Here is a 14,997-nt window from a genome sequence, read left to right as displayed (position 1 = left end):
ATAAACTTCTGCATCCAAGATATGTTGATTTTTGTGGATTACTAAAGTGGTATTCAAATGATTACAGACTTCGATGTGACATTGTTGTTGTGAGCCGACTGTATAAATGGCTTGTGTGACGGATAATCCGTGTGTTTTCAGAGTTTCGGAAAGGATTAACGTTTCAGATCCTGGCAAGGTTCTCTTTACACGCACTAATATGTTCGAAGTTACGTTAGGCTCGAGAGTTTGCGTGCAAGCTGATATTACGGGTGAGCGAGAGTTCTGTTGGGTTGCATGTATTATTTCTTGGTTCTATGAGACAGGTGATTGGTTCTTTAATGTAAGTGACAACTCTGTCTGTCTCTTTATTATCTAAAACTGATTTTAGGGTATTAGAAGACTTATAGAATTTCCCTTTGATATACACGCCGTGTTTTGCAGGTGCTAAGATAATATTTTGAGTGCCCATAGACGGGTATCCGATAATTACTGCGGGATACATATTAATGTTTTGTACAACGATAAAGGTATCGGCAAACGTGCGCTTACCGACCTTGTACTGTACATGAGTTACTCCTACCACATTTAATTCATTATTCCCTATGCCTGAGAGTCTTATTCCGGACTTCTCTATAGGGAAATTTGAAAAGAGTAAATGATGAGTCCTTAAATCCATGATATTACGTGGACTACCAGAATCAAAGAACAAAGTGAATGACTTATGGTCCAAATTTACTGCATGTAAGGTTGGTCGCAACTCGTTTTGACTAATAATTGCATGAATTTGTTGCAAATCTACGGGAACCTGCACAGATTTTTTGGATTCGTTCGTGTGTTTCATAGGAAAATCAATTGCCTCACAATGACCTGATAAATGATTAAACTGATTATTTGATACAAAAGATGTTGATATTGATGACCCAACATCGCCCTCTCCCCCCTTGGAGTGAACTACGTGGTATTTGTTTTGTTTATCACACCTTGAAAATTCGCTTGCCCTTGCAAGTTCTGGCTAGACGGCCCAGGAACAGAGGTACCTGAAGCACGAATTTTGTTTCTGTTGTTGTGTAGCATTTACGTTCGCTTGTTTCTTTTTATAGTACTGAGGACCCTTCTTTTTATTTGCACTGGCAACTGGTTGCGTGTTTGTAGCATTCTGCTGTTGATTCCTCGAGTAGCAACGATTATATGAATGAGTGGAACTATTATGTATTGAACAAAAACGCGTCCGACAGTCTGAAATCATGTGACCTGGTCGTTTACAGTTATAGCAAACCATCCCTGCAACTTGATTATTATTATGTACCACATTTACTTGTTGTGGCTTGTTCTCATTTTTTGCAAAAAACTTGAATGAGCGAAGGATCTAGGTCGGTACATTTAGACATGTTTTTTGATTTGTTTTTTATACACATCTAATTCCGTACTGTTGGGCTGCAATTTTTTGTCAAAACACCGCACTAACGCTTCAGGCAACATTGCAGTGATACTCGTAAGGTAGATCAAACGGATAAAATCTTTCACGTTGATTTTGGCACTCGTAACCCACCCGGAGTTACTTAAACTAACTTGATATTCATTTAGCCGGTTGGCAATTAGCGCCGCCCGCTCGACAACATTAAGCTGAGTCATGGAGGCTTGGTTAAGGATATTTCTCAATGCCAATACTACATCTAAAGCCTCTTCACCCCCATACACGGCACGTAATCTGATTTTGAACTCGTCCCATGTAAGCGCCTCTTGGAAAGAAACCCCCCTTAGATAAGCACTTGCGTCTCCTTTAGCAAAGTCTATGAAGCTTTTGGCCTCCTGTAATTGTACTGCTGGGTCTGTGATGCTTTTTGCATTTAAATGAGCGTCTACAGATGAGATCCATGCCTCAACATTTTGAGGCAGGAACCCATTGACCCGACCTTGAAAAGGGACAATTGCTGACCTCGCGCTCACGAGAGTCACCACATTGGGGTTGCCAGCCGGAGTAGTTGCCATTTCCACTTTTACTTTTTTCTTATCACTTCTATTCCTTGCGATCCTATCAAAATATCTATAAGAGTACACTCGACCACTACGTAAACGCATATGCAATATACTGTATAAATGTGTTATAATAATAGGAAAATCCCCCAAAAGATACAAAAATACAGATAATTTGATAAAATATTATACGGAGAATTCCTGCAAGAAACGATTAGCAACAACGAGAAGAGAAAAAAATAATCTACGGGCGAGAACTCGTAGTTGAAGATTGATTCTGTAATGAAGGAAGATTAAGATGGCGAACAACTCACCCCCAGAATACTGGACGATCGACTCCTGATGAACAACACTTCACTGAGGAAAGAACCTGAATAGATAAAATGGTAATTAGCTCCAGATTATATGGTGAAGGATTGTTGACATGGGATGACGTCTCAGTCCCTGTCGTCTCGCGTCGGAAGTCGTAATGACGTCACGGTCTTCTCCCAGGCGCGCGATGCATGAAGAAGTCCAAGATTGATGACGTCACAGCCTCCGTCCTTGCATTACTTCCTCTTGCTCTACTCTCTGCGTCCTTGCTCGTGATCGCGCGATGTTTCCTTTGTTTGTTTTCTTCTTTCTGTTGATGTTCGATGCTGCTCTCGTCCGGTGTTGATTCTCGAAGATAAGTGACAACAGTCACTCAAACGTCGGTGTTGATGCTTGTATTCTTCTCGATGAAGGACATATCTTCGTCTTCATAAAATGTTGCGTTGATTGAAGATCCCGTTTCCTCTGTTTAGTTTTGATTTCGAAGGTGGAAGTTGGTTCTTGTAGATCTTCGGTCGGCTGATATGGGTCTTGTTAATTTTATTCTTCGTCTTTAGCTGCCACCAGTCTAAGTCTCTTCGCTTTTGCGAAAGACTTTTTTTTGTTTCTCCTTACGACTGTCATTCGTAAGTATTTCTGGTTCCTCCCATCTCCTTGTGATATCTTAGTAGAGTGGTTCTTCTTAACTAAAGGAGAGGATTCAAACAGATAAGTTGAACAGATATAACAACTTATTCTGAACTCCATACTAAGAGATGCAGATCGGTCGGGAGACCGATATGTTTGAATGCTGGCACGGAACTGCCATTCTAAAGCATCACGTCGATAGCGGAACATTAGCTATCTCAGCGATTCATATAAAAACATACGTAGTCCGCCGGCTCGGAAGTTACAAGTTTCCGGCGTAGGTTAACAGGTCAACCGCTTCCCATGGAAGTTGTTGTGCAAAGTTATCATTAATATAAAATGCTGACAATGTACAGAGCTAAATCAGGCTACTGCAGACAGCGCATAGCGTAATCTAGATCTGCATTGGTCACGTAGGACCCTCCTAATGCCATGACCTCAGGTCATGGGTTTTTATTTACAGATACTGTAATATGAAATAATGTATTTATTACATATATATATAATATATATATAATATATATTAATATATATTTATATATATATATATATATATATATATATATATATATAAGATAATAATATATATATAGTATATATATCATATATACTATATATATATATATATAATATAGATATATAAATATATATAATGATAATAATAATAATAATAATAATAATAACTATAAAGTAAAAAGAGTGAGAAAGTAATAATAATAATAATAATAATAAAAATAATCGATTACAGTTCAGTTTCAGGTTCTTTAATTTCATTTTTCCACTCCAACTTTCACTTTGTCTGGTGCCCTAGGGCTTAAAGGGTTGGACAACCTAACCAGGCACACTGACTATCCTTACAACCCCCCCTCTTTTGACTTAGAAGCACCCCTAAGGATGATGGACATTGAACCAAAACGACTCCAGGAACGAGAAGAGACCACCAAGATGGAAGCTACTGAGGACCTGAGGAAAAAGAGGACGAAGGAGGATGATGACGACCAGGAATGGACCACCGTTACCTCAAAAAGGACAAGGAAGCAGGAAAAAAGAACCAGCTTCAAGGAAAATGCACCAGAAAACAACAGCAATGGAAACCAAGTCAGGGAAAAAATCACCCACTTCAGAGTCATGGCAAACAACTCAACCGAAGGATTCAGAGCCAAAGCAGCCTTCCAGACCAGGTTAAAAAGCCTGCAATTCCAGGCTAAGCCCAACAAGCAGGGTCAGTGGACCATCACATCCAGAGATACAAAAACAATTAGTACCCTGAGGACCACGACAGCAATCGCCATCAAAGAACTAAAAGAAGAAGAGAGGATCAAGAAAGCAGTAGTGGTTGGCTACCCGCTTGAAATGCCTGAAAGCCACCTAACCAGCGCAGCCAATGTGACAGCTGCGGTAAGAATGAAGAACAAGCAAGGCATACTTACCAAAGCTGTACTAGTCACATTCGTAGGGACCATCCCAGAGAGAGTTGACCTGGGAGTATTCGGGAGATATGGGGTGAAAACTTACTACCCGGAACCCCTAAGGTGCTTCAAATGTCAGAAATTTGGGCACCATAAGAGCCAATGTCAGGCAAAGCAAGAAACCTGTGCAATATGCAGCAGAAAACATGCCACTGAAGAGTGCATTGCCAAGTGGAAAGCAGGGGAGACCACAACACCGAAGTGCCCCAACTGTAGCAAGGCACACATCGCCATGGCCTGGGGATGCCCTGAGAGATTGGCAAGAGTAAAGGCCGCTCTGCCCAAAGAGACAAGAAGAGAGAGGAGCATATCAAGAGGAAGGGCAGCCCCAAAACCTCAGCCCAGAAGAAGGTTTTACACCAAAGAAGAGCTGGAGGAATCCAGGAGGGAAGCAGACCCAGCAGGAAAAGGAACAGCTCCAGGTCTGCATCAAGAAGACCCACCCCCCAGCAAACAAATCCTCAGGCACCTAAACCATTGTCAAGGACCATTTACATCAAAACAATCGATCTCAGGGACAGACTGACAGACTTCTCCAACCGCATCATAAAGGGAGACATCAACGCAGAAACTATCCAAGAGTGCATAGAAGTACTTCTAAAGAGCTTCTTCAAAGGAGCTTCCAAGTCCCCCTCCCCCTCTACCTCTATGCAGGAGGCAGCGACCCAAGCTGCACCAAAACCCACTCCTCAAACCCCCTCACCTCTACTTCCACATCCACCCTCAACCCCTCACCTTCCACATCCTCTGAACCAATAAACCACACCCCTCTCAACTCATCCAACTCATCCTCATCATCACCATCAGCCACTGAAGGCATGACAGAGGAAACTGGAAGAACATTCGCACCAAGGGACCCCAGACAGTTCTCCTCAACATATCAATCATGCTGAAGATCATCAACTGGAACGCTGGTGGAATAAGGACAAAGGCAGCCACACTAATTGCAGTCTGCAAAACAGAAAATGTGGACATCATTCTACTTCAAGAAACCATGCTAACAACTGGGACAAAATTCAGAATAACTGGATATAATGTCTACACAACCCCATGCGTAGGCACAGACAGAGGATTGGCAATTCTCGTCAAGAATACAATCCCAACAGCGAGAACACACAACCCAATCCCCTGTGGCAACAATGTGGAAACCCTAGCAGTGAGAATCACACTGCTAAACCAGAGGATAGATATATACAACATATACAGAAAAATACATAGAGAAGAACCAGGAGAACTACAGCTCGCACAGCTCTTTGCACATGCAGCAGATTCACCAACAATTATATGTGGGGACTTCAACGCACATCACCCTCTGCTATCATCCCCATCGACCACAAACCAACCTGGAGAGCACATAGCTTTCTCTCTAGATGAGTTTGAAGGAGTCTCACTACTCAACTCAGGGCAACCTACACACATAAGAGGAGGCAGATTAGATTTGACATTTGCCACAACAACAATCAGACACCTAACAAGGTGGCAAGTACACACGACACTAGTGAGCGACCACTTTGCCACAGTAACAGAGCTGGAGATGCAGCAACTACCGCCAATACCGCCACCTCCTCCGACATGGAACCAAGACCTAGCAGACTGGGTTGTATTTCGTCTAGCCCTTGAAGAGTGGGCAGCACAATACACACCTCCAGAAGACATAGATCAGCTATAAAAAGATCTAGTTGAGGCTATACACAATGCTGCAAACAGGGCAATGCCCATGAGAGTAGGAAGAAGAGACCACACCTACAAAGACTCCTGGTACTACTGCCCAGAAGTAAGAAGACTGAAAACCCTACTGAACAGGGTAACAAAAAAACTATAGGAAAAAGAAGGACAACAGAAAACAGGGAACTACTACAGCAGTCAAAAATGATGTTCAACAGCAGCTGCAAGAGATAAGAATTGAAAAGTGGATGGAATGGTGTACAAAACTATCACAGTACACATCTCTCTCAGAGCTATGGAAGTGTCTGAACAGAGTAGCCGGAAAGAAGAGAACACCCGTAGCAACTCACCCTCACCCACTAGAAGAAGCAGAAAGACTGGCAACATCCTTCGCCAATAGGACTAGCTCAGGTAACCTCTCCCCTGAAACAAGAAGAATTCAGGATCAACTAGCACCGATTCGATGGGAGGAGATCGATGCGGCCTGCCACAGACCAGATGATACTGACACCCCTTACACAGTAGAGGAACTGAAAGCAGTTTTTAAAGTTGGCAGAGACACAGCACCAGGAGCAGGCAGGATAACATACACCATGATCAGCAAAATGGGTCCTGCAGGAGAAACAGCCTTTCTGAGAATCTTGAACAAAACACACATCGAGCACACAAGACCACAAACCTGGCGGCAACAAGACACGCAGCCAATCCCCAAACCTAAAGATCCAGAGAACCTAAGACCAATCGCATTGGTGTCCTGCATTGAGAAAACTGGAGAAAAAATGGTACTAAATAGAATGAAGTACAAGATTGGAAGGAGTCGGAACTACAGAGTGCATAACAGATGTTCTCAGCTATATAAATCAGAAGAAGGCCACAGTAGTCTTCATAGATTTTGAAAAGGCTTTTGAACTAGCCAGTCCAGCAGCAATACTTCAATCAGTAGTAAGGGAGGGAGTCCAAGGACACTTACTAGCCTGGACAAAAAACTATGTACTGGGAAGGCAGGCCAGAGTAAAATTCCAAGGAGTGATGTCTACATTCCACGACTTGGAAAATGGCACCCCTCAGGGAGGAATTCTGAGTCCATTTCTATTCAATATACTAATGGAGAATATAGCCTCCCTGCAGCTTCCAGAAGGCGTAGAAATCTTCATCTATGCCGATGATGTGTGTGTAGTAGCAAGAGGAGCTGTTAGAGTACCCAGAATGCAAAGGGCACTCAATGACATCAACAATAAATCAAATGAGCTAGGCCTAAAAATAAACATAAATAAACATGCCATGAAATAAAAGCCCACAGACCGCTGCAACCACTAACAATAGGAGCTGAGCCCATAGAATGGGTAGACAGCTACATGTACCTGGGAGTTGTCATAGATCAGCAGCTAACTTTCAAGGAAGAAATCAAGTACTTGAAAGAAAGAGCAAATGCAAGACTGGCCGCCATGAGATACATGTCATCCCTGAAGGAAGGAGCAAATGAACACATACAAAGGAAGTACTACCTAGCCTGCACTAGAACATTGGTGGACTATGCTGCCCCCACTCTGATGAGGCTGACAGAGGCTCAGAAAGAATCACTGGAGGTCATTCAAAACAATGCAATGAGGCTCATGCTAGGAGCACCTACATGGACAAGGCTGTGCAACCTCAGGCTTGAAACTAACTTGCCAAAACTAGAGGATAGGATTGCACAGCGAAATGCAAGCACAATGGCCAAGATGTTCCTCTCAGAAAGAGATTCCATCTCTAAGAAAAGAGCAAGAGAGGAACTTGCTAAACACCCAGAGATACAAACTTCGAGTTCCTATGGTAAGGACCAAAGTGACAACATCAAGAGTCTAGGCATGGCAGAAACACTGCTGCAACTAGGTCCAGACACAACACAGGGCACACAACAACTACCACCCTGGAAGAAGGACACTGCAATATACAAATACACAAGCCTGCCAAGAGCAAAAGAGGACTGCACAAGAGAAGAGCTAAGAGCGGAGGCCTATGAAGCAATCAGAAACACTGAGACCATAGGGGCACAAACATACTACACTGATGGCACTGTAGATCCTGAGAATCAAACTACGGGAGCTGCAGTATATTCAAGAAACTTCACAGCCTGCTGGAGGACCTCCAACCACGCCTCCACTATGCATACAGAGTTAACAGCAATAAGACAGGCACTGCTGTACTCACTGGAGAATGAAGAAGGGCCTGTAATCATCCACACAGACTCAAAGTCCTCAATGCAAGCCCTGCAACAACAGAAAAATAAAGAAAATAAGGCACTGCTGGCTGGAATTAAAACACTGCTACACCAGCACAGCGAAAGAGGAAGACCGGTCACCTTAAACTGGATACCCAGTCACATAGGAATTCCAGGCAACGAGAGGGCTGATGAGCTAGCAAAAAGTACAAAACACATTGACAGAGTGCAAATACACATACAACCTGCACTGCAACAAGTCAAGAATGCAATGAAACCACTCTGCAAAAGAAAAATTGCTAAAAGACCATTGAGAGTGGGTAGAAAAGAACTCACCGTCTGCCAGATGGTATAAGACATCGACTGGTCTAGTGCCTCCTCCCATAGACAGGCACACACCAAGAAAACTTGCTGTGATCATCCACAGACTCAGGCTAGGATATAAAGCCTGCTGGGAAGTTGTGGAAAACAGTGTCAAACCATGTGAACACTGTCAAGAAGAAACACAGCAACCACTCCTTCACTACCTGCTGGAATGCAGAGAAACAGCACAGCTAAGAGGTGCAGCACAAAATGAAGTACCTGCACAAGATGCTGAGCATGCAGCTGCCACAGTCACAAAGACAATCATTGAAAACTTAGAAGAGCATGCCCAGGTGCTCTACAACCTACCTCCACCAAGGTAATCAAACTAATAAGTGAAATCAATCACCCTCATCACATCCCCTCACCGTAAGGCTCTATCCACATCATCCACTATCATTCTTTTAAAACTTTACCTACAACTGAAATCCTCCCGCAGGGACCCAAAGTCATTGTTATTGTTTTTATATTTTAATGTTTACAATGTATCCTACTTGTTCCTTATTTTATGTTGTATCAATTTGTTAGTTTCTTATTTTTGTCAAAACCCAAAGAAAGGGGGATGTTTATGTTAACTACTTGTTTAGTTGTTTGTGTACATACTGTTATCTGAAAACAACTTAACTACTCTACTGTAAATATCCAATCTATTGTAACATTACTCGTATGACATTTATCTTTTGTTTACTTAACTATAAAACTGTAAATAAGTTAGTCAGTGTATATCGAAATTCTAAAGGAATAGGAATAAAGCACAGCAAGCAGTTTCTGGAGTTTCCCTGTCACTGAAAACACAATTTTATCCCTTATCATTCGCTCTTTTTCTTGAAAATTACATTTATCGGCCTGAACCTTGAGTTCTATCAAAAATGAATTAAATGGCTGTTTGTATGTAATTTTCCAAAACCTGAAGGACTGTAACACTTCACTGGTACGAGGACAACAATACTCTTCTAATCTCCTAATTACATCATCAGGATTATCTTTCTGCTCCTCTGTTTCAAAATTAAACTGGTCAAATATTTCTACCATTTGTGGTCCTGCGCAATGGAGTATAATTGCAACCTTCGTTTTCTTGGGTTTAGAACTAGCTCCGCTTGCTGTCATATAGATGTCCACTTGTCTCCTCCATTTTTTGAAAGTATCAGCAAGATTATCATCCAAGGGGTCTAGTGGTGGAGGCAAACGAAACACAGATTCAGCCATTTTCTTCAGGAAAACACGTTTTGTAGCAATAGTCTTCTTTCTTCTTTTTTTTTTCTTTTGGATTCTTTAAATAACCGCTGCCACCATGTTGATTTCCTTTGGTAGAAATATAAAACTCCAGAAACTGCTTGCTGTGCTTTATTCCTATTCCTTTAGAATTTCGATATACACTGACTAACTTATTTACAGTTTTATAGTTAAGTAAACAAAAGATAAATGTCATACGAGTAATGTTACAATAGATTGGATATTTACAGTAGAGTAGTTAAGTTGTTTTCAGATAACAGTATGTACACAAACAACTAAACAAGTAGTTAACATAAACAGGTTGGACAACCCCACCTGCACCGCTTCTCCGATTTTCGAAAGCCTTACATTCCTTCAAACTTCAACTATAATATGACATGATGGCCCTCTCTTACTGACACCATCATCCTTCCCCTGTCCACTCCTATCTCTACAACTAAAGATATTTCCAATTTCAAAAAATCTAACCATGTACCTAAAGAATCTTTTCAGATCACCTACGGGCCAAACAAGGGAAAGGCCCATGCCAACAAGAAGTGTTGGCTTAATACAACAACAACAACAACTATACTCAACTTTTTTGCAGAACAGTTTACCAGTTATTCATGCAGATTGTTATCAGCTATTCATGTAATTGTTATAATCGTAATGCACATATATATCTTTATTATTTACTTTTTGGGTATATGAAGATGTTTTACTGCCGGATTGCTGCTGTAGTGCGACACAATCGCTTTCGGTCCCTGGGCATCTGTCTGTTTTCGTACCATAAGAAATTAACCCTCTTACGCCGATTGGACGTATTATACGTCAAGATAAATTGTCTGTCGGGTGCCGATTGGACGTATCGTACGTCGACACAGAAAAGTTTTTTTTTAAATTCGCGGAAAAATATGTATAGGCCTACCAGCTGAAAACTTTTGAATCACGCGCCTTGGGGGATGCTGGGAGTTCACGGATCAAGGTGTTATTTTGTTTAGAAGTGTGACCTAAGTGCGCATGCGCGAAATGCCTCCTTCTCGCATCAGCCAGCATCAGCGACGCATCGTCTGAGAGCGATCTTTTGCCGCAATCGTGTTTTGCCGAACTTGTGCGACAGTTTGAATATTTGTGGTGCTACAGGACGTTCATAGAGATGTCTCAACGATGTATGGAATGCAAATGGCGCATTTTACCTGTCGGAAGGGATCGTGTAAGACAGGGGTCGGCAACTATGGCACGCCGAGTGCTTTGCATATGGCACGGCATGTGATTCGAAAATGCAAAGAAAAATCCTAAACAACAAAACAGATAATATATATATATATATATATATATATATATCTATATATATATATATAGTATATATATATATATATATATATATATAAATAGAGAGAGAGAGAGAGAGAGAGAGAGAGAGAGAGAGAGAGAGAGAGAGAGAGAGAGAGAATATGTATTGTGCATTATTATTCTTATCTATATGGTTTATTTCCTTTCAAATCATATGATTAAAAAGTAATTTTTTCCTATGATACATGAATTAAAACAAAAACGTTTCATATTCATGATGAGGGGTACGGTACATGATTGCATCGAGATGTAGGCTGGACGAGATGTAGGCTAGACGAGTATGATACATGAATTGTAACAAAAACGTTTCATACTCATCACGATGAGGGGTACGTGATTGCATCGTACTCTGCTGTTGTTTCAGTTACTCTTTAGCCACCTTCCACTATTAACACCCTTCCCAGTTTAATTTGTCGCCATGGCTACTGCGAAAAAAGTCAAGCTTGATGTCCGATCATTTCAGTCGTCATGGACAAATGACTTTGGATTTATTCAGCAGAATGACCGTGCTGTGTGTGCTCTCTGCTGCGAGAATGTCGTATGCCGCACATCAAGTGTTAAAAGACATTTCGAAACAAAGCACGAAAAGACTTTCAAGGATAGTGCTGACAAAGCTGAGGCGATCAAGAAAGCAGTATCCCGCTATGGAAAACAGAGTAATGTGTTTAAAAACTTGAGTGCTAGCAAAAGTAATGAAACTGAGGCCAGTTACAAACTAGCTCTGTGTATTGCTAAGCATGGAAAGCCTTTTACTGATGGAGATTTTATAAAAGCAGCTTTCCTAGAGTGCTCTGAAGTATTATTCGATGGAATAACAAACAAACACGTGATTATCTCAAGGATAAAAGACATGCCTATCTCAGCTAGGACCGTGGAGAGACGTATTTCTGAAATGGCTGATAATGTAACCCAGCAGCAAACGGTTGCTTTAACAATTACACCTGTGTTCAGTGTTGCCCTGGACGAAAGCGTGGATATAAATGACATTCCCCACTTGGCTGTTTTTGCCAGGTATAGTGACACAGAGGTACACGAGGAACTGTGCTGTCTTGAACCTATGTATGGAACCACCAAGGGAGAAGACATACTGAAGGCATTCACCGACCATTTTGAGAACAGAGGGGTAGACATAGGAAAGATTTTTGCAATTACAACGGATGGTGCTCCTGCTATGGTAGGGAAAAACAAGGGTTTTACGAAGTTGGTTGAGGAGAAAATTGGGCACCCCATTCTGAAATTGCACTGCATAATTCATCAAGAAAATTTATGTGCCAAGATCTCGAGCTTTGTTCTCAAGAAGGTGATGACTACTGTCACAAAAATAGTGAATTTTGTTGTTGCACACTCTCCTCTTACGCACAGGCAGTTTCAAGCTTTTCTTGAAGAGGTGGACAGTGTGTACAAAGATATACCTTTGCATTGCAGTGTTAGGTGGTTAAGTTGTGGGAAGGTATTGGAGAGATTTGTGGGATGCTTTGATGAAATCAAGGTTTTCTTATCAGAAAAAGGCCAAGACTATCCTGAGTTGGAAGACGGAGATTGGATTGTGAAACTTATGTTTCTCTCAGACATCACCAAAAATCTAAATGAGTTCAATCTTCTCCTGCAAGGTGCAGGAAAAACGGTATTGGGTTTGTACGATAATTGGAAAGCATTTGTTGCAAAGCTTGCAATCTACTCAACAGATGTGGAAACCGGCTCTTTCCGTTATTTCAAAAATCTGAAAAACTTATCTTCAATGCATCCAGTCAACACTTCTGATCTACAACTGTACATGCAAGAATTAAAGTCAGAATTCTCAATCAGGTTTCAAGATTTTCAACACATGGACCCAGTGTTTTCATTTTTAATCAGACCGGACACCTTTAAATACAGTGACTTGGACACGACTCTCTTTGAGTGGATGGAAACTGAGGAATTAGAAATGCAGTTAATCGACTTTCAGGCCTCAACATTGTGGTCAGCTAAATTCAAAGATCTTCGAGAAATACTGGAAAGCAGTAAAAATGATCATGCAACATCCATCTTAAGGTCTTGGGCATCACTACCTGATAAATTCAATTGTATGAAGAAAGTAGCTTTTGCACTGCTATCAGCGTATGGATCCACATATCAATGTGAGCAGATATTTTCACAAATGAAGCACATCCTCAGCCCTCATCGCAGCAGGCTTACAACGGATCACTCTGAGGGTTGCGTGAAACTCAAGGTGTCGAAATATTCACCTGAAATTTCAACTTTGGTCAAAGGGAAGCAAGGGCAAGGATCGCATTAATACTAAGTGTATAAACTTCAAACCTAAAATAGTTTTTGTTACAGACAATAATAGATGCAGAAAATAAATAAATAAAAATTATATTTGAATTACATTTATTGTATGCATGTTCAGGAAAATACAATATAATTACAATGGCTATTACAGTACAATTATGATTTTAATTTTCCTATCCCCAGGATATATGTATATTATCTATAATAGTGCTTGAAAAATAGCACCTGGCACGCAAGGTACTTAAAAAAAATGTATTAAATTATTAACTGGCACAGCGTGTTCAAAAGGTTGCCGACCCCTGGTGTAAGACGTATTTTGGACTTGGATGCTGGCGAGGGACCCAGCACCCAAGATGACCTTGCGCCTCAACACTGTTCTGTGCAGCCACGTGTGGATGAAAGTGGTTTAGGATCACAACGTGTGTCTTGTGTGCCTTTAGTAACCCCTAGGAAGCATCAGGGTGTCCTTAGGGGCATTCGTAGGCATTTGGGAGGCCTCGAACCAAGGGACATTGATGCATACTTATCGGAGCTCGATCGGGAGTATATCGCGAGTCCTCATTTTGATGGTGGTTGGTCATCTAGTGATGAGGACATCACTCCCGATGTCAGTGATGATGAATATTTGCCCCCAATGTCCGTTCGAGGCTCACATCCCGAAAGTGAGCTCGAATTTAGTGGTTTTAGTGCCTATGAGGGGGAATCCGAGGAGGGGGAGGATGAGGATATAGGGTCTAGTTTTGTCGCCGATGACGATACAGAAAGTGAGGGCCTAAGTGAGGGAGGTGGGCCAGTGGGGGGGTTTCGTGTGCGAAAAAGTGCCCGAGCTGGTGCACGCACACGGGCACGTAGAAGGTCGGAGCGTCGCGCCAGCCAAGGTGAAGGTCGGTCGTCCGAGAGCGACGAGGGGTGGATGGAGGACCCCACCCCACCTAACATGCACCCATTCACGGCAACACCTGGGCTCACCGTACCTGTTCCTCTCACTGCTCTGGGCTTCATTCAGCTGTTCCTTACGCGGGAATTGCTGGAGTACCTGGTAGCAGAGACGGCAGACTACGCTCAGTACTGCCGTGATGAACTCCGCACGACATTGTCGTATCGCTGGCGGGGCTGCAACCTCACCGACATGGTGCATTTTGTGGGGCTCCACATTTATTTTGGATTGATGCCTGCTGCCGACGTCAGGCAATATTGGAGGCGGAATTTTTTTTTAAGTACGCCCAATGTGCCTGGCGTTATGCCCCGTGATATTTTCCTGGCGTTGGACAGATATTTCAATGCCTTCAACCGAAGGGCCATACCCCGGAATAACTCCGATCGCCTCATCTTAGGCCGCCCAGTGTTGGAATTCATTTGTGAATGGTGCAAAATTCTCGTGGTTCCTGGAAAGAACTTTTCTTTGGATGAGGGGATGATGTCTTACAAAGGACGTCTAAGCATTAAAGTGTATAACCCCAAGAAGCCGAAGAAAAATGGAGTGAAATTTTCTTTTATTAACGAGTCTAACACTGGATATGTCATGGACTTTTTAGTGTATTCCGGGGTCTTCTCCATGATGCGTAACAC

The 14,997-nt window shown here is 42.0% G+C and overlaps 1 protein-coding gene across 1 annotated transcript; it reads left to right on the top strand.

Moving 5' to 3' along the window:
- The first annotated feature begins 11,575 nt into the window (after positions 1-11,575).
- Positions 11,576-13,432, top strand: LOC135218077 (general transcription factor II-I repeat domain-containing protein 2A-like). The gene has a single exon (XM_064254219.1). It carries the CDS (start codon positions 11,576-11,578, stop codon positions 13,430-13,432), a length of 1,857 nt encoding a protein of 618 aa, XP_064110289.1.
- Positions 13,433-14,997: the final 1,565 nt, after the last annotated feature.

This window comes from Macrobrachium nipponense, chromosome 9 (assembly GCF_015104395.2).
Source record: "Macrobrachium nipponense isolate FS-2020 chromosome 9, ASM1510439v2, whole genome shotgun sequence".
In the NCBI taxonomy this organism is placed as follows: Eukaryota; Metazoa; Arthropoda; class Malacostraca; order Decapoda; family Palaemonidae; genus Macrobrachium; species Macrobrachium nipponense.
Note: the sequence above shows the minus strand (reverse complement) of the source record. Positions and strands in the feature narration are given on the sequence as shown.

Bases quoted from the DNA above. Each gene is read 5' to 3' on its own strand.
- LOC135218077 (XM_064254219.1), top strand. From the start codon at position 11,576: ATGGCTACTGCGAAAAAAGTCAAGCTTGATGTCCGATCATTTCAGTCG.